This window comes from Lolium rigidum, chromosome 1 (assembly GCF_022539505.1).
Source record: "Lolium rigidum isolate FL_2022 chromosome 1, APGP_CSIRO_Lrig_0.1, whole genome shotgun sequence".
In the NCBI taxonomy this organism is placed as follows: domain Eukaryota; kingdom Viridiplantae; phylum Streptophyta; class Magnoliopsida; order Poales; family Poaceae; genus Lolium; species Lolium rigidum.
In genome coordinates this window covers 48598257-48621905 of record NC_061508.1, presented here as the reverse complement: position 1 = coordinate 48621905, position 23649 = coordinate 48598257, and the positions used below count along the sequence as shown (strand labels likewise).

The 23649-nt window shown below is 40.5% G+C and overlaps 1 protein-coding gene across 2 annotated transcripts; it reads left to right on the top strand.

Moving 5' to 3' along the window:
• The first annotated feature begins 554 nt into the window (after window positions 1-554).
• Window positions 555-23485, top strand: LOC124685309 (achilleol B synthase-like). 2 transcript variants are annotated; one of them, XM_047219649.1, is made up of 18 exons: window positions 555-825; window positions 9402-9587; window positions 10066-10155; window positions 10253-10438; window positions 11036-11120; window positions 11790-11956; window positions 12847-13035; window positions 14367-14480; window positions 17344-17466; window positions 17554-17673; window positions 18090-18188; window positions 18806-18862; window positions 20830-20876; window positions 20980-21123; window positions 21211-21388; window positions 22048-22122; window positions 22238-22321; window positions 22648-23485. In XM_047219649.1, exons 1-18 carry the CDS (start codon window positions 628-630, stop codon window positions 22762-22764), a joined length of 2259 nt encoding a protein of 752 aa, XP_047075605.1. In that variant the 5' UTR covers window positions 555-627; the 3' UTR covers window positions 22765-23485. The 2 variants fall into 2 exon arrangements, with proteins under 2 accessions (XP_047075605.1, XP_047075607.1); XM_047219651.1 differs by lacking the exon at window positions 555-825 and adding an exon at window positions 8883-8971.
• The last annotated feature ends 164 nt before the right edge of the window (window positions 23486-23649 follow it).

Sequence of the window (23649 nt, the reverse complement as noted above, 5' to 3'; positions counted from 1 at the left end):
AAGATGGATGAGAATCAAGCGAGTACATTTTATATTCTTATACTACTACTTCGTTAAAATGAACGGGCATAACAAAGCACGCTTTTATGTCTTCTACATACTCTTCTAGCTTAACCTAGTACATGTACTAGTAGTATAGTACAAGTCTAAATCGTCATTTATCATGTCCGACAATGGAATTAAAGAGGGTACCTTTCGTGTTGTCCTTCGCGGGCTTCTCATAGTACGGGAACCGCAAGGTGATAAAATCCTCGCACCCCTCGAGCTGAGCACGACACGCGTCGACACGCTCAACGGTTTTTTTTTTGTGACTGTAGAGGAAGCTATATATAGTATATACTTAGTACAGTGTAGTAGGTGAAGTTAGCTACACGGCTTGGATGATCCCTTCTTATTCACAAGTGTACCCGCCGTGTGTGCCCAATAAATTCCTTTGGTCACTAGTTTGTACGGGCCAGCACATCTCTTAACTAAATTAGGTGGCAGGCAGCAGTTTTGCGCCGTACGTCGGGCCATATATGACCCTACTGTTGAGCTCCATGGTACCAACCGCTGAAGAGTGTTCTCTTCTCTTGTCCACCGTATAGTCTGGGTTACTCACCACACAGTCGTCGTCCTCGTCCGGAGATGTGGAGGCTGAAGGTGTCTGAGGGTGGCGGCCCGTGGTTGCGGTCGGTGAACAATTTCCTGGGCAGGGCTGTGTGGGAGTTCGACCCCGACCACGGCACGCCGGAGGAGCGCGCTGAGGTTGAGAGGGTGCGCCGGGAGTTCACCGAGCACCGGTTCCAGAAGAGAGAGTCGCAGGATCTTCTTATGCGCATGCAGGTACAGTCCAAGTCTATGCGTCTCCGTACCATGCACTGTTAAATCTCCATGAACATTTGTAATGTGTAGCAGCCCAGAGAGGACGTGCCCAACAAAATATTACCTACATCCTAAAATAAGTATCTTATTTTATCTAGATATCTAGACACATTTTAGTGGTAGATGCATCTATATCTAGAAAATATTTGTGTCAAAAAAAAATATCTAGAAAATATTAAGACACTTATTTTCAACGGAGGGAATATCATACAATATCTAGTGATGAATACCATCAAACTATATATGGGAACATAAGTATAGATACAATTGCATCGATGGTTGAAAAAATGGACACGTCCTCTCTACGTGGCTACACACAATAGGAGTGGGCACGGAGGTGGTGTTTTGGCTCATAGGTCCATATAAACCTCTTACAAAAAATACATAAAAAATAAAAATAATTGAAATAATTTTTTCTTGTACATCGGGATATTCTATATTTGTACACAATTTTCATTAAAAATAAGCATTTTATGTGGCCTCCATAAAAAAGTTAAAAATGTTACATAAATAATAATGTTAGAGCATCACAATGTGTCTTTTTACGCGAGACACAGAAAAATGTACCTTTTCCAAAAACTTATGCATGAACATAGAATGTCTAGACGTATATGTGAAATTTTATTTCAAAAATTATTAACATTTCGAAATGTTTTTGGATAACGGGTTTATATACACATGTGAGCCGAATTAGATAGGTATGCTATATGCGGAAATGCATTTTGATCTAGGGTGCAGATGCTCCCTTTATTAATTTTTTAAAATGTCAAAAGAATTAGGGAAAAAATCCCATATATATCTCTATGTTCTATCACTGAAAACCGACATTTTTAATGCCCCATGTAAAAATACAAATTTTGTCTTTTAATATGGGCTGCATAAAATGTCAATTTTTTATGAAACAACTTTGTGAGCATGTAGGATGTGAAGATGTACCTAGGACATTTTGTTTTAAATTTTTATTATTTTTTAAATATATTTAAAATGCATTTCTAGCATATGCACCCGAGAGGAGAAACGCCGCCTCCTATATGATTCCCGTGAGGACGTGAGGTGTGTCAGTACATGAGTTGTGTCAGTACAGTACTGTCCTTAAGCAAACGACATACTAGCTACTTTCTTTAGATCCATCTGATGAGGACTACAAGACAACGGATCATCACATCAGTACATGGTTAAATAAGATAATGATATTAACTGATTTTTTTTGCGGGTAATGATATTAACTTGTTATGGCGGTCTATGATGGAGGAACCTTTGCGATTTTCATTTGCTGGTCCTACGATTGAGTTCCATAGGATTTTCCCAAAGATTTCTGCGCTACATATCGTCATAAGAAATTTAATCCACAAATTTTTTTGGAAATAAAATTTTATTTTTCCTATGGTTGAAATAAAAATTCATGGCACGAATAAAATATTTTAAGATTTGAGCATGCGTGACACTGCAATCCCTCGTTTTTACTCTTATTGTTGTGTTTTCAAAAGCTTGTGAATCAAAAATCCTTACAAGAAACAAATAAAAGACATGTGATGTGAACTATGTTAGAGGTTGTTAGTACGACTTAAAAATTACTACTCCTTGTCAGTACAGACAATAAGGGTGTCATGAACCTGCAAACTTTGTTAAGTGCACATGGACATTTTTCACTTTATTTTGGCTCAACGAGACGCACAACGCGTAGGTACGTGTACGTGTACTGTTTGAGGTAATTCAACCTCTCAGGACATGGGCCGTGTGCTGTACAAAACGAGTATGATGGTCGACTTCATGTAAACTTGCTCCTGTCCATACGTCGACTTCAATTGGATCTTCCATCATGCTCATATGAGAAGTATGGGTACTTTGGAACTCAAAACCCCCATCCTATACAAAACGACTAGAAGGACCTCGCGCGCTTTGCTGCGCCGTTTTCCTGTTGTAAGAGTTTTTGTTTTTTCGTCGCTGGTGCATGTGTGCCTACACCAGCAATTCTCAACTAAATAAGATAATTGCAATCCTCAAGTAAATAAGATATGGAACAAATAACATAGATCAAGGACAATGAAAAATAGCTCCATCGCAGCCATAGAAACCAGCAGCTCATTAGGAGCCTCCCAACACATCAGGCGCATGCAAAACCCATCAAAAATCACAGAAGCGTCAAAGGAGGTAATAGCTATTCAATTTAGCAAGTCAACAACAGTCGTGAAAATAGCATTAGGCCATAGTCTGAAATGTTAATTTTATGCATAGCTGAAATGATTATTCAATTTAGCAAGTCAACGACGTTGTCAAAATGTCGACTACATTGATTAAACTGGAAGATACGGAAAGCAGTTCAAGGAGAGTGTGACACACGATCACGATATCGAGTACACCATTTATGTTGCATCATTACTACAAACATGCACGATCGATATGTAGAAGTTAAGTATTTAAAAAAATCTAAATTACATGCAAGAGTCGGTATTTCTATTTAATGAGAGAATAACATCAGGTCATTTAGTCCCACCATTGGAAATCTTAGTTTAAATTCATTTTTATGTTACAGATAATTTTTTCCAATCTAAGTCAGAACTATTGGTTATGAGGTAGAATGAAAGAGAAAAAACAATTGCAGGCTAAGAAGGTAGGACGAAGATATTTCAGCAAAATTATGTTCACCTAACAATAGCTAATAGCCTCAAAGTCGCAAACAGTAATCAATTGATAACAAAAAATCATCAACCCACAGATCTCAGCAAAAATTTATAAATATTGTGCCATGGGTATTCACCTGCAAGGGAAAAACATCAGGTGTCACCTATTGCCTCTGTAAATTTCTATGCTAAAAATCCACATAAATATAACTACTACTATTTTTGAACTCTGATTCCTAGGAAACATCACAAATCAGATGCCTAAATTGAGGCAACTGGCCTAAGGAAAAAAAAAAACACAAACACATGATTTACGTGGTGGCAGTTCATGGCCGCTTATGGCTGAGAGACGGTAGCATTGTTGCCGATGGTGGGATTACGCCAGATGGCGAGCCCCATGTGGCGTGTAGCAATTTAATCAAACATCTGGAAGCCAATTTTGCAAGGAAGGCTGACAAAGAGGTGAATGGTGGCTGATGTAAGTCACATATCAATTGAGGAGGGCACATTAGCTAAGAGGAAATAGAGGCAGCTTGATAAGACTATAGGAAGAGATATTATATCTAGGTTAGAATTGTTCCGTGAACACATGAAATTGACATACCTGTGAGGAATTCTCTGCACAATCTCATATTTCGTATTACCAACTCCAGTTAATAAACCTAAGAGTGTCTCTTTGAATGTCTGGAGTGTTGCATGATAAAGCATAGCTTCTCCAACTACATTGACAGTCGGCGGCCGAAGCATGTAAAACAGTAGCATGTGTTATGTAACTTATACTTCAAACTATCGATGTTTACCATTGTGGAATCTAATTACTTAATAGACTGGTACAGATAATATTTATTATATCGATCTCAATTTATGTAAAATAATTCCTTTACCATCTTAGCACCTGAATATTATATTAAGGTGTGAACTATTTGACAAATCATTCAAATTTATATGCAAGGATCAGCTTGACTTTCATGTTACTTAGGTACTCCTACAGAGAAATAATTATTTGCTAGAAATCCAAATATAAGAAGCATTTAAACTACTGGACCCACATTTTTCTACTGCAGATGTAGTTGTAAGTTAGAAAGTTACCGAGAACATTTGTAATCAACATATAAAAGAAAACAATGATTAAGTATTTTTCCACGAGCATAAGTAGTTATTTTAGAGTAGCTGAATAGTCAGAAGATTTTGCAAAGCAGGAAAATAAAAAAATAAAATGAATGATTAGCGTCAAACCTACCAAGCCAACTATCAAACCGTTTCATGATGTTGCAATTTTGTATGCATAGTCCACATTTCATGCGCTATGTGCAAAAACTTTCCAAATCCAATTTTTTCTTCGTTGAAATCAAAATCAGATGTTGTATTCCAAAATAAAGATGCAGTTTGCTCATTATATACATGATTTTTTCTTAATATGTTAAGCTTTATTGCAAACAACTCTTGCTAAATTTATTTCACAATCAATAAGAGGTACAACTAACCATCTGGAATTGGACATCGATACAATGTAGGCTATGATATAAAGATAATTTTCATGATCATAAAAAAATATGCAATTGAATATGATGCCCATATCAAATAGATTCATACACATTACAATAGGCTGCGGGGACAATCTAGAATATAAGTTGCTATTGTAAAACTCATAGACTCTATGTATGTATGGATGGTAAAACTATGCTCGAAGGTGTGTCATCGATCTTTGGGAGTTTGGAATCAGAAAATATAATGACGAAGCAGAATATTATTTATTTGGACTTTGATGTACCAAAATTGTTCTACTGTTTTTTTTTTGTGCGGATTGAGTTAGCATAACTTGACTGCTCATCATATAAATAAGTAAAGTGAACAAAGAGAAAGGGGAGCCGAAAATGATGTTTCGATGAATTATTTATCCTCGCAACCAAAGCATCCCCTGCGAAGAACAGAACCGAGAGGAACCTACAAAATAATAAAATGTGTCAATAACACCATCCAGTAATTGAATCCCAGTAATCGTTTAGACCCTGGATAGCATCAATAGTTCAATACCAGTAGGTGGCTATTCAGCTATACATATGGAAAGATGGAACCGTGGAAGTGATCACACAATTCTACAGAACTACATGAATCAGACCTACGTGACTATGTGGAGTGAACTGATAAAAGGCCAGCTAGATTTTTCTAGAACATATCTATCTAACTTGTACTAATTAAACAAATGAACCATACTGAGACAAAGCTGAATATCTATAAATTAGACGATAATTGAAATCTGGTTAACAAATTTTTGAGAGCACCGATATAGATCTTAAGAAACACAGAAGTGTCAGGGGATTATATTTGAGAAAAGAACCATGTTACAGCATAGTCCCCAAATAATAAGAGCACGGTATAGCAGAGGTTAAAATAGGAATTGTTCCATCTTCCAACTACTTTGCAGGCAAACTAATCTCCCACTTAAAATAACAAAAGCTACTGTACCCCATATACTAACACAAGACTAAGCACTACTAAATCTTACACAAAAGGTAGCTAAATGTTTCAAGTGAGAATGGAATTCAGAGTTGCAGAAGTAGCCTCGTAATAAATAAGCTTATAAGCCATAACAATTGCCAATTACCAATCGCCAGGAATCCCCACATGTGCTCGCCAGTGCAGAACTGTCTGCGACCAACAGAAGAAACGAAGCAGAGATTCGTCAGAAAACAAACATTGCAACAACATAAGGGATTAAGTGGGACCTGGGGTTTAACTGTTTAAGGGTGGTCCAACGAAGGTTCCATGACGCAGAACCTGAAGTTCTCGGCGGTCTTAGGAACGATGTTGGCGAAGAGCTCCATCTTGATGCGGCCGGCCGGATGGACCCGATGGTTACGTCGAAGAACACCAGCGGGTTCGGCGGCGGCTGGTGCCACTCCAACGATGACGCCATCGCGGACGGCAGCGTAGGTCCAGCGGGGATGACCACACCATATCGCTTGGGGGGACCACGTGGTGGAAGCTTCTCGAAGGTTCGGGAGTCGGACGAAGAGGGGAAGAGGCTTCAAGATTGAATGGAGGGAGGACGGCGGCGCGTAGTCGAAACGCGAGAAAGACGGGAGGTGAGGTAATGTGCGCCGTGATTCCTAGCAGGTGCAGACCCAGCAAAAAAACATAACGGAAGCAAAACCGTCTCAACCCAACTATAATCGAGCGGACCCCACGATAGTGACATGCCGATCGCTCCCAGGCTCTCCCAACCCTGGGAGCTTAGGAGATGTGACAACTATAGTTTGTTCAATTTCAAACACATACACATTGCTAATCGAACCAAACAAACCGAAGGTGAAATGGTCTTTTACCTATTTGAAGTTTTGACCGAACAGATGCTTGACATTAGCGTCGATCGAGGTTTGTGGTAGTCGGTGCGGCGGGACGCGGGCAAAAAAGGGACAAGCGCCGGAACGTGGACCACCCAAGGTATGCATGTCAGCATGAGTGCCGCATGGGGGAGGCATATGTCACCTTCTTCCAGATTAGGTCGGTGCATTTTGCACCCTTCTACGGCGTCACATGTGAGGGAGGATGGAGAAGGGAGCCAATATGTTGTCGACCAAATACGATGGTGCGTTGCCCTGCCATTGGTGGGGAGGTGTGGCAGCCGGGGTGGCGGGAGGCGTTGGGGGGGGGGGGCGGTCGTTGGTTTGAGCTACATATATTAGCCTTAAGGGCCCTCTTGCCCATTTTACCCCATAGAAAGCTTGTGCTTTTGCCCTCCATTTGCTAGGGAACGGGATTTAAGGAATCTAGAGAGAAAAACAACTAAAGCGATATGCAAATTAGTACCCCAACAATTTCTAAAATTCGTTCCTCAATAGTTTTTCATGAACTTATGCATGCGCTACGACTAATGCGGTGTGGGTAATAGTTACCTGTGGTGCGTCATAGGTAGCATAATAGGTGCAAATTTACAAAAGACAGCACCCTAAAAATAACTTTTCAACTAGCACCTTATAAACTAAAACCAAAAGCAACCGGGTCTTAGAGTATCTCCAGTCGTGTCCCCCAAACCGTTCCCTGAAGGGATTTGGGATGCGTCGGACAAAAAAGTGTTTCCAGCCGCGTCCCCAAAGCCGGTTTTGTTCGGCGCGGCCCGATACGGTGTCCGGCGCCCGAGCCCGTCCCCGCCCCACAAGGGACGCTCCGGGCACGCCAGACACAAAGAAAAGCGAGGCAAGGCGTGGCGGGACCGACACGTCAGCGGCACACTCAAGTTTGGACCTAGCCGTCGCCTACCTCGTGACAGAAGTTATTGACGCGCAGTGGCACACGACCGAAGCGTCGCAGCTTTGCCTTAATGGCAACGGAGGGGCAGGCGAGACGTCTCGTCGGTGCTGCGCAGTCTCCACGCGTCGCTGGCGTTCGCACGCCACCGCGCGTTCCCACGCTTTCTTCCCGCCGCTTCTGGCCTCTTCCCGGGCTTTCTTCCCGACGCCGCCGTTTATAAAAGCCCCCCCCCCCGCCGGCTCAATGGCAGCCACCATGGCCGCCTCGTCGGATTGCTTGACGGCCATCTGCATGTACTCTCGGTGGCCGACACGGTCTTCATCGTGGTGGACCACCTCCGGGAAGTTGAGCGGGCTACTCTGGCCGTCGAGCCACCACACCAGTGTGTCGAACGCGCGGGCAGCAAGCTCCGCCATCTCGAAAGTTCTGAGCCAGAGGCGGTCGCCGCGACACGTGATCTCGGTCCCCTAATGGCCGGAGGGACGCAACCGCACGCCATGGAAGCCATTGTTGGGCCGCGGGTGGCAGCGGGGTGGCAACATTGGACGCGGGGTGAAAGCGGCGAAGGCGATGGATTTTGGGGGGGGGGGAGGGAATGCGAGGCGCGGCCGATTGCGACCTGATCTACTCGCGGCGGGGCGCAACGGTGGCTGTGGAGGTGGCCGGCGACGTAATCGGAGGCGGCTCGGCGCGGAAGGAGCCCGGTCACTCGGGGGAGGGGGTGTGTGTGTGAGTGGAGTGATAGTTGTCTTATGTGGCGCGGACGGTTTTATACGACACATGACTTGAGAGGTGATGTTTATTTGCATCACAATACATCGTGAAGTAAAAAATTTGAATCTTTTATTGCATCTACATCATTTACTAGATTTTTTTTCTAATATAATATAAATGGTAGTCCCTCCAATTCATATTAACTGATTTCAATATAAATGTAGCTAAAACTAAAATGTGTCTGTATACATAGTCAATTATTTTTACATCACATCATCTCCCGAGCCAGCAAAACTCGCCACTGAATCCATTGAGCACTGTCTTCCGGTTATATCTCGCACATCACCTCCCGAGCCCTCACTCCAGAATCCAGATGCAATTTCTGCGCTTCCCTCCACGCTACAGCCGTCGTCTCCATCGCCGCCGCCCATGGCATGGTCCAACGGACGCCGCCGCGGATCTGTCAACTGCAGCCCGAGCCATCCGCTCGGCCGCCACGCCGCACTAATTACGGCGTCCCCGTGAGTTTGCTGCCCCGGAAATCGCCTTTCGCCATCTGATCTTTGAATCTTTGCTGTAATTCTCTTAATTAACTCTGTTCAGAGTCCTTAACAACCCATATACATCATCATCTTTACCATAGCAGTTGGTGTTGCCCAATGAATATACAACGACCGGAAAACTCACCGCTCCAGCCTTCGACTGACCAGTATAAAAAATATTTAATGCAGAAATTCAGCAGTCTGTTTTTCACATAGGCAAATTTTTCTTTTCTGTAGGTGACTAGGATAAGGGACAATCTTCAGACTGCTTACTTATTATAGTCTACCTCACTCCGTATATTTTTTCTTTCCCGTTTTACTGTTTGTTATTTTAATATACAATCTATACTTTAATTAGTGTAGCATATATACCGTAATATTCTCAATTTTCTACTATGATCTATTGCAGTATGCAAAACAAAAGCATCTTCTGGTGGATCTTCCAGCCATCAAGCTTGCAGATAGTGCAGAGGTTACAGAAGAGACCATATTAATATCATTGAGGCGAGCCCTTGCTCAACACTCTGCTCTGCAAGCGGACGATGGACACTGGGCTGTCGACTTCAGTGGAATTATGTTCATTATGCCTATCTTGGTGTGTTCTTTATTTACATATGGCACTATATTTTGACTACTTCGTGGAACATATTATTCCTGAGATGATTTTGCTTTAGTAACTCATTGATTTCTAACTTAAGTGTTTTAAGAAAATTTGGAAGTTATGTACTCCTTCCGATACATATTAAGTGTCGCTGGTTTATTACAACAACTTTGTACTAAATCAGCGACACTTATTATGGATCTAAGGGAGTAGTAAATATTTATGCGCCCATGCTGTGAAGCCTTCTCGTTTCACTTCCTTCTCAGGTGCTTCAAAACTTTCTAATTATAATACAACCTATACTGTCCACACAAAAAAATGCAGCTTCATTTTTACTAGGCTAAACAATAGTTTTGAATGTTGGCATGTTCAATTTAATCTTCGGTTGCCAATAGTCCTGAATTAATTATCAAGAGTTGCATAACATGGTTTTTCTGTGGATAACATTATTGTGATTATTTATTTCTCCCAGATATTTGCTCTGCATGTTACTGGATCACTTAATACTGTCCTATCAACAGAACATCGACGCGAGATTTGTCGCTATATTTACAACCATCAGGTATGCCGATCAATTCCAGTTACCTTCTGTTAAATGCTGATTGCTGTTTGATGGTACAGAGAAACATGACAATTTGTATGTAATGTTATCCATGTAGAATGAAGATGGTGGTTGGGGCACGCAAGTGTTGGGGCCTAGCACCATGTTTGGATCATGCTTAAACTATGTTACCTTGAGGCTTCTTGACCAGGTTGACAATGATGCCTTAACAAGGGGACGTGCTTGGATAATATCACGTGGAAGTGCAGCTGCAATACCACAGTGGGGCAAGATATGGCTCTCGGTATGCTACTGAAACAGAATTATGTGGAACATATTCCACCATCGAAATGCTAATACAAACACACAATGTATGGACATAGATATATATGCTTGCATGTGTGAAATTAAGTGGGTCCCCATGGGGGCACGATTTTTTAATCCAAAATTGGCAACCTCCTTAAGTATCATCTAGTAATTTTTTTTCAGTATTACTTACACGTTATGTTTAAATTTTTCTCTAACTATCTTAAACAGCCTTGCATTGTAGCATAAACATAATGCCTTTTTACATGAACTTTTCTGTTTTTACTAGACTATTAATGAATCAGCAAACATATTCAAATTCATAAAAGCATTTGATATCTGTATTGTGTTTTTCCCATCAAATAGTTTTCCTCTAAATTAAAGTTCCTTTCCATGACGCATGTTAGCATATTATTCATCTATATCCCAATGAAATTGTTTAGTTTGTTTGTTTCTAGGGTATGTTTCATCTCAAGCGTACAATTACCAAATGTTGGTTGCAAAAATTCCTGTTTCAGTTCTTAACTTCATCTAGAAATTATTGTTTCTTGACGATGGAGGGGTTAATACAAGTGATTTACATTTTTAAATGAAGGTGATTGGTTTGTATGAATGGTCCGGAAATAATCCGATCATTCCTGAATTGTGGCTTGTCCCGCAGTTTCTTCCAATTCATCCAGGTATTTATTCATTTGTGAGGGTAAATAGTATTGCATTCTCGACACATGTAATTTCCCTCCATGACTAAAATGCACACACAAATTTCCATGTTTGTTCTTACCAGTATCTTGTCTTTGTTGCTGTCCATACATGCACCAATAAATTTTCTTTATTTTCTCCCTGCCAACATTTCTTATTGATTGTTGATACCATACATGACCATATTGACATGTTGTCATTTACATGTATTGGCTATAACTATTTCTTTGATTATTATTTAATTTCACAAAATAACACAGATACTATTAAAAACATCAGAAAAGTACTTACTCAAAGTTGCATTTTAGTAAACTATAGAATACTATGAAAATCTTTCACTAGACTCAGTCTTTATCGGATCCATTATATGCAATGGAGACTAATATGTGGGGTCCACATGTAATTTTTTTTAGAGTTTATCGGAATGTAGTTTAGTAAAATGCAAATAGATTTGGGATTGATGATTGATATCCAGACTAATGATGGTTATGTACTACTAAGTAGCATGGATGGTTTTAGTTTTGAAACTATAACTCTTGAGTGCTAACTTGTGTCATTTATGTGACTAAATGGTAATAAATCAAGAAGTATACAACATTCAGCAATCAGCAATCAGCATATTCTTGAATCCATCTCTTTCTCTTCCACAGGACGATTCTGGTGCTTTTGCCGGTTGGTTTATATGCCAATGTCTTATCTCTATGGTAAAAAGTTTGTTGGCCCAATTACACACACAATATTGACAATAAGAGAGGAGCTCTATAGTATTTCATACCATGAGATTGATTGGAATAAAGCACGTGATACTTGTGCCAAGGTTTGTTTTAGTAAGACTTGTTGCTCGAAACATTACCTTTTTTTGGCTTGAAGCATAACCCTTATTTTGTAAGCAAAACCCAACATTGTACAATATTGTTGAAAAAGTGTGTTACCCTATAGTACACACCATCTAATAATTACTTATGTATGCGTGTCAGCTCACAACTAGTAGTAGTAACAATGTATGCACTAAGCATTATATCATCTACTTATAAAAAAAGTTACCAAGGGGGGAATGATCCCTCCCTTGGCTATACATTGTTAGGTATGATATGAGACCTTTCCGTGCTTTTTAGCACGAATAGAACCCCTAAGGAGTCCGCGCTTTGCACAAGACTCGAACTCAGGATGGGCGGGTTCAGCACCTTGAACTCCTGCCACTGAGTTAGCGCTCAGTTCTCTATATTATCTACTTATTTGTAAGTGTAATCTCATTGCTTGCAAAATTAGAACGACACAACATCTAAAAAAAAGTTTAGTTTTGTATTGCAAATTGTGAGTTTATATTGTCGTTTCGGTTTGGGGGGATTTCTGGAATCACTTACCTCTCACACGCATGAAACCCAAAGCAGCCAACAAATATACTACATGTTTATGTTTATTTTGAGTTGAGTTTCTTGCACTTGTTATTGTTTATATTTTTATTAAAAAAAGTACCTCTGAGAAATATGAATTAAGTGCGAAAATTATTGAAGAAGCATTAGCAATTGGTGAAACAGCTGGCTAAAGTTCAGATAAGGTGACCGCTGAGTACGTAAATGGGGAAACTCTAGTTATTTACTAAGTACACATCCTTGTTGTTTTCCTTAAGCATCAATTAATCAATTTATATGTCTAGATAGATACTTCTTAATAGTGTTTATGTTATTGTTTTGTTGTTTCATGCAGGAAGACCTTCGGTATCCACGTTCATTGCTGCAAAATGTTGTTTGGTCATGTCTTAATAAATTTGTGGAACCAGTGTTGAACTGCTGGCCAGTTAATAAGTTAAGAGACAGAGCATTGAAGAACCTCATGAAACATATCCATTATGAAGATGAAAGTACTAAATATATTGGTATATGTCCGATTAACAAGGTAATGTAGAAAAATATTATGGCTTGGTTCTTACTCTATACATCAAAATAGTGGGTGGTTTTTGCTACGTCTGCAACAATATTCTTGTAAGGCCAGACCTAATTTATTTTCGGTGGCCCAAGATTTATGTCTGGGGTCAGACTGAGCTAAATAGAACTGAACTGTGTATATACCATGCAGGCTTTGCCTGTCCCATGTCATTTCCCGAACCTATATATTTTAGATAATATCTATGGTAAAAAATCGCATAGCCAATATTGGCTGCCTACCCACATTCTAAGCTATCAGTTTTTACTAGAGGAGCATTGAAACACTCACAACAATAAATATTTAAATGTGTTCATTATGCATATATTTAGTGTAATACCCTTGGTTCTTAGGCATTTCAAACATTCTTTCTGTTCTTCTACATGTATCGTATTAAATATGTGCATACAAAAGGAAGAACAAATGACAGATGTTCAGTATCATTTGACCATGTAATTTATAACAGGACAGTCCAACCAGTCCCAGCCCCGAGAGAATCTCTAGAAGTAATCCTATTTGGCCGCTAAAATATCTTTTGACGCCCAAAGCCAAAAAATTGAGTTTGACGCCTAGTGGAGCCCCCCAAATTATTAGGAGGCTTGGTGGCTCCACCAGCCCCTATCGATGGTTGGACGAGGAAGAAGGAAAATTCCCACACGCACCCCCTCCATGCTTCCATGTGGCCTCCTACCACGCCGCTCACTGCCATACCATCTCCTCCTTCCATGCTAATGTCCCTGCGTTCTCCTCCCTCTCCTCCCTGCCGTGATGGTCTGGTCAACATCACCATGCCTCCTCATGGTGTTTGTCCCCTCTTGGGCTTGTACATATAACCTTTTTCTATCAATGCATCAAAACGCAAGGCTTTTGCGTTTTCGCGAAAAACCATGCCTCCTCATCCTCTCCGCTATATGGCACCAAGTAAGGAAGAAAGAAAAACGAGAAGGAAAAAACTAACAAGGTGGGCCCCACATGTAGTGTGTAATCAAAGAAAATGGGGACATCAAGATAGGGGATGCTGGTGGCGATTGAGGCATTATTTGGGACCTCAGGAATTGGGGCCAGCCCCCAAAAGTTATATAGGTGCGTTTTTTTAGGGTCTACTGCAGGAGATGCTCTAAAACCTAGACATTGCAGTTTTCGCTTAGTCCCTTTCATGTTCATGTGTTAACATCCCTAGAATTTGTTTTGCCATCGCACCAATAACCCCCTTGCCATTTTCTTGTTTTCTTGCCGGTTTCTTGCAATTTATTTCACAGCCCAATTAATTTGAACTAACACACCAAAATATTGTGATGATATAGGCACTAGATATGATTTGTTGTTGGAGCGACGATCCAAATTCAGATGCACTGAAGTTGCATCTTCCAAGGATCTATGATTATTTATGGCTTGCAGAGGATGGTATGAAAGCACAGGTAACATTATGTTTGCATGCTTTTTCCATTACATGTACTTCAGTTCATTAGTTAATTTATGGTTGAAAGGGCGATGGCCATTACGTGAAAGACTTGGCTTAAAAGATCAACTATTTCATCTTGTTGGTGCTGTTGCAGCTGGTGGATTGTCTGTGTATAGACAGTTTGTTTGACATTAAAAACATGTTATGAGAAAATAATGCCATATGTTATTAGCATTTATCGATATTTTAATTATTTTTATATGTGATAACCTCTTTTTAATAGATTTACACCACTCGCACTCACGGGTCTTTTATTTGATCAAAATATGGAAATCTTATTAATGCTTATAATAAATATTTGTTAAATAAAAGGAACTGCATTGCCAACTTCTGTTTAATTTACTTTTATGTTCCCGCTTTTTATAATTTTCTACCAATATCAGATGGATTGCATACAATTTCAAGATGACAATCTTACTTCCATTGATTGACGAAAGTAAAAGTTTGGGAGTGAAAAGAATTAATGAAAGGGATCTGTCATACATAAGCATCTTTGCTTGCTTCAACTTAAGATGGTGTAATTTGGGAACATGTGGAGCTCGGTGTCACTGCATTAAGAAGATGTTAAAAGGCTGCACAACAAGAGATCTCTAGATATTTACATGGTGTGGGTAAAGTTTGTAGGGGTGACCGGATGAGCGATAGATGGCGCAGTGTGGTGAAGGCTCGTATATAGTGAGTGAGTGGAAGGGATCAGTGTTAGTTACTTGGTTGTAGGTTGGGGGTTTCCTTTTCTTTGATAAAGGGAATATATTAATATCAAGCAGATAGCAATTGCACCCGGCCTCTGCAAAAATATAATGTCAAGAGCGAGACAGAAATCAAGGATGCACATAGCCAAACTATAAAATAGGAAACAAAAATAAAAAAAGACCCCGCAGAAGTGATCAACGACGAAGCAGGAACAACCACCACCATTGACAACACCCGGACTGCGAAAAAGGTTCTCCAAAAGCGATGAAGGGAACAATGCACAAGTGCCGTGTCACCCGATATACCAGTCAGATTGTGGGTTTTCACCCAAAGATAAAGTATATGGAATCTCCACACGATGCCTTAAAAAGTAAGGGATGTGATCTTGTAGCTAACAGCTATAACTAGATTAACTTAGATTCTATTGCTAGGAACTATTCAAAAATCTCTTGATACGAAGATGCCCCACAATATTCATTACCAATGAATCAGTGAAGCCACAAAAATTAATTAGTTATTGAGTTCTTATTAGTTGGCCTATTCCTCCTCTCACCACAATCACCTCCATACTTCGATCGAGATATTGGACATAGAATGCCACTTACTACGTCTGTCAACCCCTCATCCATACTATTCCACACTTGGATACTAATAAAATAATAAAATCCTATTAGCGTAAATAAGAAACTAAATATGCTAACCAATTAAGTGATGCCGTTCCTACTATCTTCACATGGCACCAACTGTGGCATCCTTGCGGATGCCCCTGATACCGCTTCCTCCGTGATGTGTTCACAACATAAGATGCATTTAGAAGTGTAATCTTCATAAAATCTACCTATTTCCCTTGACCCAAACAACAGTTGAGTCCTAATTTCAGTTACAGGCTAACCGCAACAGGAAAACAGATTAGGTATTCCTTACTTCGCATAAGTTCTTCTGTTACTGGAGTATTGTTAGATGTTTTTAATTGGATGTGTTGCATTATATTAATAAATGCAGTTTGGATTCTCTACTTCACTAAGCTATGTAGTAAGAAATTTCTTAAGATATGTTGCACTGATCGACCTGTATTGTAGTTAGTCATGGACATTACTATGGTACCATGAGATGCACTTGGAAGTTAGAACTGTAATTGTGTTGTTTGCAGTTCTTGCATAGTGTATGTTCATATCCAGAAATATATTCTTATTTACCCAGTTGAACTTCCCCAAAAAAGAGGAACTTACTCAGTACACTAACTATGTTCCTATTTTCATGTGTTACTTACTGTCTAGCCATCTTCATGGCAGTAGTAGACGGTAGTTACCTTGTTTGTTCCATTTTAAATGGAAGACATGGGACTATTTTTTCATATTGTCTCGTGAACATTTTGTAGTACTTATTCGTTTTAGCTGGTATTTTCAAGCACCTTACATACATACACACTTGTGATTTTCTGTGTCCACTTAATTTGATGAGCACTGGCCGAGCGCCTTGGAGGCGAAACTGGGCTACGACTCCCCCTTCCAAATGTGCAAATATAGTTCTGGGCATACTCTGTGTGGGTCATTGTTTGTTTCCTAGTGGCTAATCCAGTGCGAAAGCGAGCAACATGAAAAAGGCCTTGGCGTATTGGGTGGCTCATGGGTAGTTCCTTGGCCGTGTGACCAGATGGGCCTGCTGGGCTGTGTGGCAATAGGTTATTTTTGTTCTTACCTTGGGTGATCGACTTATTTTTCTGGATATTTTCTCCTTGTTGGCCATCATGGATCTTGGGGTTAGCTCCTCTTTTTTTTTTTTAAATATCGGTTAGCTTCTCTTCTTGTACAGATAGAAATAGAAGTTGTGTAGTATACCAATTCCCATGTAAATCAAGAAATTGCTGCTGGCCATCGGTTGGTAAAAAAAAATCCTCTCTTAATTGCTATGTCAACACCTATGTAAATAAAAAAATTAAGTGCATTTTCATTCTTGAACATCATCTCTTTTTGTTACAGTAAAACTTGAAATTGCAGCAAAATTAGCATTGAAAAGTTGAATTTCGCCCCTGCTCTGCTTTTGGTCACGCTCCGCCACTGTTGGAGAGGAGCCTACTATTTGAGTTGTCTATGAAGTATTTTCTTTCCCTAAATTCATTACAACAGGTATATGATGGTTGTCAAAGCTGGGAGACGCCTTTTATTGTTCAAGCCTATTGCTCAACAGACCTTGTTAATGAGTTCGGTCCAACACTTCGAAAAGCCCATGAGTTCATTAAAAGTTCACAGGTTCAATATTCTTTACCTCCTAATCTTACATATTGTAGATAGAATAATATCGAGGTGGTTATTTTGAGATCAGCATTTTACTTACAGGTTATGGAGAACCATCCTGACAGTGAAGCATATTACCGCCATAGATCAAAAGGTTCATGGACACTTTCAACAGCAGATAATGGTTGGTCTGTATCAGATTGTAGTGGAGAAGCACTTAAGGTCAGAACAAGTTACTTCTAATATTCTCTTAATCTAGAAAATTGGGAACGCTCTTTAGTGTTAAAAAATAGATTATAACCATACTACTGTTTTGTATGTGGTTCATCACATAACTACTTTTGGCTTTTTTGGTTCGACTCTGTACATTGATTTAATGAAGATAACTACAGGTATTTGCAAATGTTTTTGCTTGCACATCAGAATGGTGAATGATTCTAAAATTTCCAAAGATGTCAAAAAATGTATGTCGAAAAGAGAATCAAGACCTCTCATACTTCACTAAGATGGCCTATTTTGATTAGTTTTTTCTTGTATTATACTATGCATTATCATCCCTTGCAGATGCACTTGTTTTATGATGCGTGGATATGTCATTAATTGTATAACTGTTTTTTAAATAAATTTAACCTCTCCAGGCTTTATTGCTGTTGTCAAAAACATCTCAAGATATTGTTGGGGATCACATAAAAGAAGAAAGGTTGTATGATGCAATTGATTGCCTACTTTCTTTCATGGTATGCCTCTAACATGAATCATGATACATGTCCTTGTATTTACTTTCAGTTATGTGACCCAATCCATTTCTCTCGGCTCTTGTGTAGTCATACCTACAGGTCAAGACATGGAGAAAAGGCTTTGTTGGCTAAAAACTAACATATGAGAAAATGTACAAAAGAATATAAATTTAACTATCTTCTGTAGTTCGAAGTCATGCAAATGCATGCATTTAAATAGAAAGAAAAAATGTGAATATGTGAGTTACTATAACTTTAAGAGATAAGTGTGTTTAAGCTATTGTCTTTAGGATACATCTGCCCCCAACCTATTTTTTAGTCTAGTTTAGCACTTAAAGTAGAAAAACTGGATCAAGTGATCCCCTAAACTGGTATTGCCATGCACATGATGATGAGGCGTTGGCATGTTGGCCATGTTGGAATTATAAGTGTATAGCCCTCCTTTCCTCAGCAGCCTAGGATTTATGTGAGCTGCTTAAGTGCATGCAATTACACATGGTATTAGACTATTAGAGCAGATGTTTTGATTGAAGTCTCGATTTTTGCGATTTTGTTAAATCATTTAATTTTGCTCTTTACATAAATGTTTATTGATTGTACTTGTTTCTCCTTTGAAGAACAAAGATGGTACCTTCTCTACATACGAGTGTAAGAGAACTACATCTATGATAGAGGTGAGTATTTCAAAGTTATACTGCTGCTTTATGGAAAACAAAATGTGGGGATTCTATAGGGACTCTCCTTTTCAGTTGCATGTTCTCAGCTAAGATAACCCTCGGATACACAAAATGATCTCATCCTACGACTAGCAATTCTAGCTTGCAAATTCAGACTGGAAATTCAAATTTAACCAGTTCGCAGCCAGAAGTACTCTACTCAAATTTGGTTTTAAAAACCAGTTCTCAGCCAGAAGTGTGGGATCGGCTGGCTCTAAATAGTATTTTATTATCAACCCAAATGACAACTAGCAGTACAATCACAAACTTCAGTGTATGGATGACTGGAAACAAGCAATGGTCCGGTTGATGCAGGAGGTACGGAAAAACCTCGGTTGAACCGGGCGGCATATGCTCCCGGCGGAAACTCAAATTCTATTGGTCCATGATTTGACGTGGAGCCACTACAACAGCTGATATTTTTAAATAGAGTGGGAGATACGCTTGCAAATACATCATGGTGGATCAGGAATTGAAGTCTCTGCCCACATCAGAGTCAGACACGGGACCAGCTTGCAATCATATTTTTCACACACGCAAACTGTGTCTTTCTGTTTCTACTTTGCCTCACATCGTTTGCCTGCCATGAGCTTGATGCAGGGCAGCATGCCAATTTTCTCCTCTTCGCTTATCTCCAGCAGCTGGTACCCTGTCACCACCATGTCGAAGGAGTCACAGGTTGGGCCCCAGATCGTCGATGTGTACGTCTTCTCACCAGCGCACGACGCTGCAAAGAGCCTGAGGTGCGGCCATGGGGATGCAGCTGAGGGTGCCGTAGAGGCCGTCGTCGATACAGTACTCACGCGCCTCGCCCCGCTGCTTTCCGATGCTCGCCGATCACCTCCACGCACGGAAGCTCGCCGAAGTATCGCTCGAGCATCACGTAGATGACCACGGCCGCCTCGTCGAACGCGCGGCCGGCCTTGAACCTGCCGCCGATGTCGAGCACGCGCATGGATGGCATGCCGAGGGCGACAGCCGCGTCAAACACCCCGCGTGCCGCCGTACATGTCCGTGTTGGACGCGCCGCTGCCGACATGGAAGGAGATGAGCGTGGGGGACTGGCACCATCACGCCGCCCGTCTTCCCCGCCCGTCTTCCCCGCCCGCACCATCCCCACCCCACCCCGCCTCGTTCCCGTCACATCCCAGGAGGTCTGCCTCAGTGCCATCTGTGATGCTGGCAATTGCATCTCAATCGAGGGACAGGCAGAGGGCGGAAGTTCATGGGGCTGGCAGGCATCTCCGCTGTGTAGGCTTTGTGGACATGAACCGCGGTGAAGCTGCAGTTGACGGTGGTTATGGTGCTAAGTTGCTGCTTCTGTTTTCCCTTGCTCTCAATGGACTAGCCGGTTGCATATAAGGTCCGCCGCGGGCTCGCCGCCGGCCTCCGCCATCGTCCTTCCCTTCCCTACAGCCACTGCGTCGCGGCCTCTCTTGTACCGCTGCACTTTGTCAGGTGCCTGCCATCTCTGCTCCGTGTCAGCTAAGCTAGCGACGGCCTCGTGGGGATGGGTGTGAGGAAGGGCCACATGGGGAGGGGCCACTGAGTATACCAGTCTTTCTTTCAGTCGACTAGAAAAAATACGAGTGATCGTAGCTGACCCTACCTCATGTTGGACCAATGGGATTTGTACTTAGGCCAGGAGCATATGCCGCCGGGTTCGCTATATTCACTCTCCAGGAGGTACCATGTATATTAATGCTGGAACCCAGTAGGCATATGAATATTTTAAAGAAAAATACAGAAGATGTAAAAACATTTTAACAGATTTTAATTTCTAACAATCATTGTGCTGTACTTTTTATTCTATGCTCATGGGATATTCCTCTTGTCTTGTGTAATGTATATCTGTTAGAATTTCCATCAATTTGGTTAACATGTTTTACCTGGCTGCACACTAAGCTGGGTTTTATTCTTGATAGGTTCTCAACCCTTCTGAGAGTTTTCTGAACATTGTGGTCGATTATCCGTAAGGAGTAAATCATCTTCTTTTTAGCAGAATATATCAGTGATTCTTTTTTTTTCATTCGTATACTTGGAGAGCTAACTCACCTACCTTAACTAATTGATAGATCCGTTGAATGCACATCATCAGTGCTTCAAGCCTTGATTATGTTTAGAGAGCTTTACCCGGGGTACCGCGGAGAAGAGATAAGAAAATGCATTAAAAATGCTTCCAATTTTATTGAAAATGGACAACGAAAGGATGGCTCATGGTACCTAAGATAATTTTGTTTGTTGCTGATAATTATTTGAACTTTTAATATCAGTAGTCAATAACTGGATTATTTTGTATCTAACAGGTTTTCCACTTGGGGCGTATGTTTCACGTATGCAACATTCTTTGCTGTAAATGGATTAATTGCTTCTGGAAGAACTTATGAAAATAGTTCCTCCATAAGCACAGCATGTAACTTTCTGTTATCAAAGCAGCTAAGTACAGGTGGATGGGGAGAGAGTTATCTTTCTAATGAAACTGAGGTAATTTTTGTTCTTTTCTGTGTATGACCACACGTTTTGATTTTCTTTTGTAAGGTGCATGCTTGGTATGTATATTTGTTAGCTTGATATACTAAATACAAGATGCTATCCACCTTCCCTGAGAAAGCTTTCAAGATGCTATCCGCCTATCCCTGAGCAAGCTTTGAAGTGCTGTCTGCTGGTAAATGTATGTTTCAGAGCACTATCACAAACACAAGAACCAAAAAAATTGTCAAAAAAAATTCAAAATCCCCAAAAGTTCAGAAGTGCAAATCATCCATTGGAAATTCTTTATGAATAGACTGTCGGTTTAGTGGGGCATCCCTGGACCCACTAGTGGGGCCCTAGGTCGGTTATACTTGAAAGTGGAACTGTATAGTAAGCAGCCTGATGAGAAGTCCTGGGCCTTCCGCCCAGATAATTTGTTGGTAGATGCTGCTCTTACCTTACCAGGCTGAATGTTTCCCTTGTTCTCCAAACTACTAACTTGAGTCCTTTGATTGAATATTAGTTATTTGCATAATGATTGGCCATTCAACATTAGTATAAAAAAAAAAATGTTAAACTATGTTCGCTTTGAACCATTGGTATTATTCTCAATACTGGCTACTGCATATATTGATGAATTTAATAATGGTTTCCATTGTAATCTTTTACAGTCTTATGTCCACTCTACTAGTCCCCATGCAGTCAACACTGCTTGGGCCATGCTGGCTTTAATTTATGCTGGGCAGGTATATATGTTTTGTCATGGTTCATTTGAATTGACTCTAAGCTGTTAATATATCATTTAAAAACTATTCTGAAATCCACTGTTATATATTTTCATATCACGATCATTATATTCAGGTTGAACGAGATCCCACGCCACTATATCATGCTGCAAAAGAATTGATCAATATGCAACTAGAGACGGGAGAGTTTCCCCAGCAAGTAAGTATTGAACTTTTGAGGCTACAGAGCTATTCAAATGTATATTAATTGTTAATTGCTGCTTAGGATCATAACAACAAGATACTCTTCAAAGCACTATTTCCGATGCATAAAATCGTACATGTTCCTGTTGAATCCTCTGATAACGTTGCTAATAGTGGACCCTGTTATACTAATACATATACTATGTCAGTATCATGATATAATACTTTTGGAAATGTTGTCTCGTTTCAAAAAAAAGAACTTTTGGAAATGTTGTTAATTACTGCTACCTGTTGTTAATTACTGCTACCTGAAGCAATCTGACCTTTGATGTTTGGTGACAGGAACATGTTGGAAGCTTCAATTGCTCCTTTTACTTCAATTACGGGAACTACCGCAACTTATTCCCCATTTGGGCTCTTGGAGAGTTGCGTCGTCGACTCCTTGCGAAGGAGAACTGAACCGCTGAACATGATATATGGCTTCACTGCTCAAACTGGGTCACCTTATTTTCCATTACTTCCACTGCTCCTTTGTGTAACCGTGGATGTTGCAAAAACGAACATAGACGAACTACACCTATTTAAGACATACAACAGTAACAGCCTTAGAACAATGTTGGCTGAGGCAAAACAAAACATAGTGACTTGTTATCTTATGTACTGTAATGACGCCAATTACGTTGCTCTGTTTGGTTTTGAGATCCTGGTCATGAACCTAACTTGCCTCGAGAGTTCATTGGCCAGAATTGAAGGCAAATATGATGGCGATGGAGACATGGGCCAATGGGTGTTTAGGCAAGTCAGGTTTTGCACGAATCAGAATCTCAAACAATTAAGTTTCAGCCACACCTGTATATGACTAGAGTTAGCTTTTTTCCCCTTGGGAATAGGTGGACTCGAACCTTCAAACTGTGTTGCTTCTCTGGTTTCCATACTTTTTTTTTGAAGGGATCACGTGCCGCGTAGAGAACCTCCAAGAAAATGCTTAACCAGTAGTACCGTGCTCATTATTCATTGAGATGTTGATCACCTAAAAACTCTGGTTAGGCAAGCCACAAGAATGTTGAATTCTCATAGGCCATAGGCCGAAGAATGGTACGCCAGTTTATCCTTCTTCCTTTTTCATGTCTTTGCACTTCAAAAGCTAGACCAAAGAAGAGAGAAAGAAACGAAAGCGAACGATAGGAGGGTGGATAAGTTAATTTAGCCATGGCGGCCTGCATCCTCTGCTTCTTTGTTCCTCTGCAGGTGCAACGCCCGCCCGAAAGCAAAAGCCAGCGCCTAGCGCCGAGCACAATCGCAGAACACATGGTGGTCGAATCCAGTGATTACACAACTTTACCT

What these genes read in the sequence shown, in the direction of transcription:
- LOC124685309 (XM_047219649.1), top strand. Translation starts at nt 628, where the DNA reads ATGTGGAGGCTGAAGGTGTCTGAGGGTGGCGGCCCGTGGTTGCGGTCG. An exon ending in GCTATATTTACAACCATCAG is followed by an intron (nt 10,156 to 10,252) that starts GTATGCCGATCA and finishes TTATCCATGTAG; the next exon opens with AATGAAGATGGTGGTTGGGG. An exon ending in CAACGAAAGGATGGCTCATG is followed by an intron (nt 21,124 to 21,210) that starts GTACCTAAGATA and finishes TGTATCTAACAG; the next exon opens with GTTTTCCACTTGGGGCGTAT.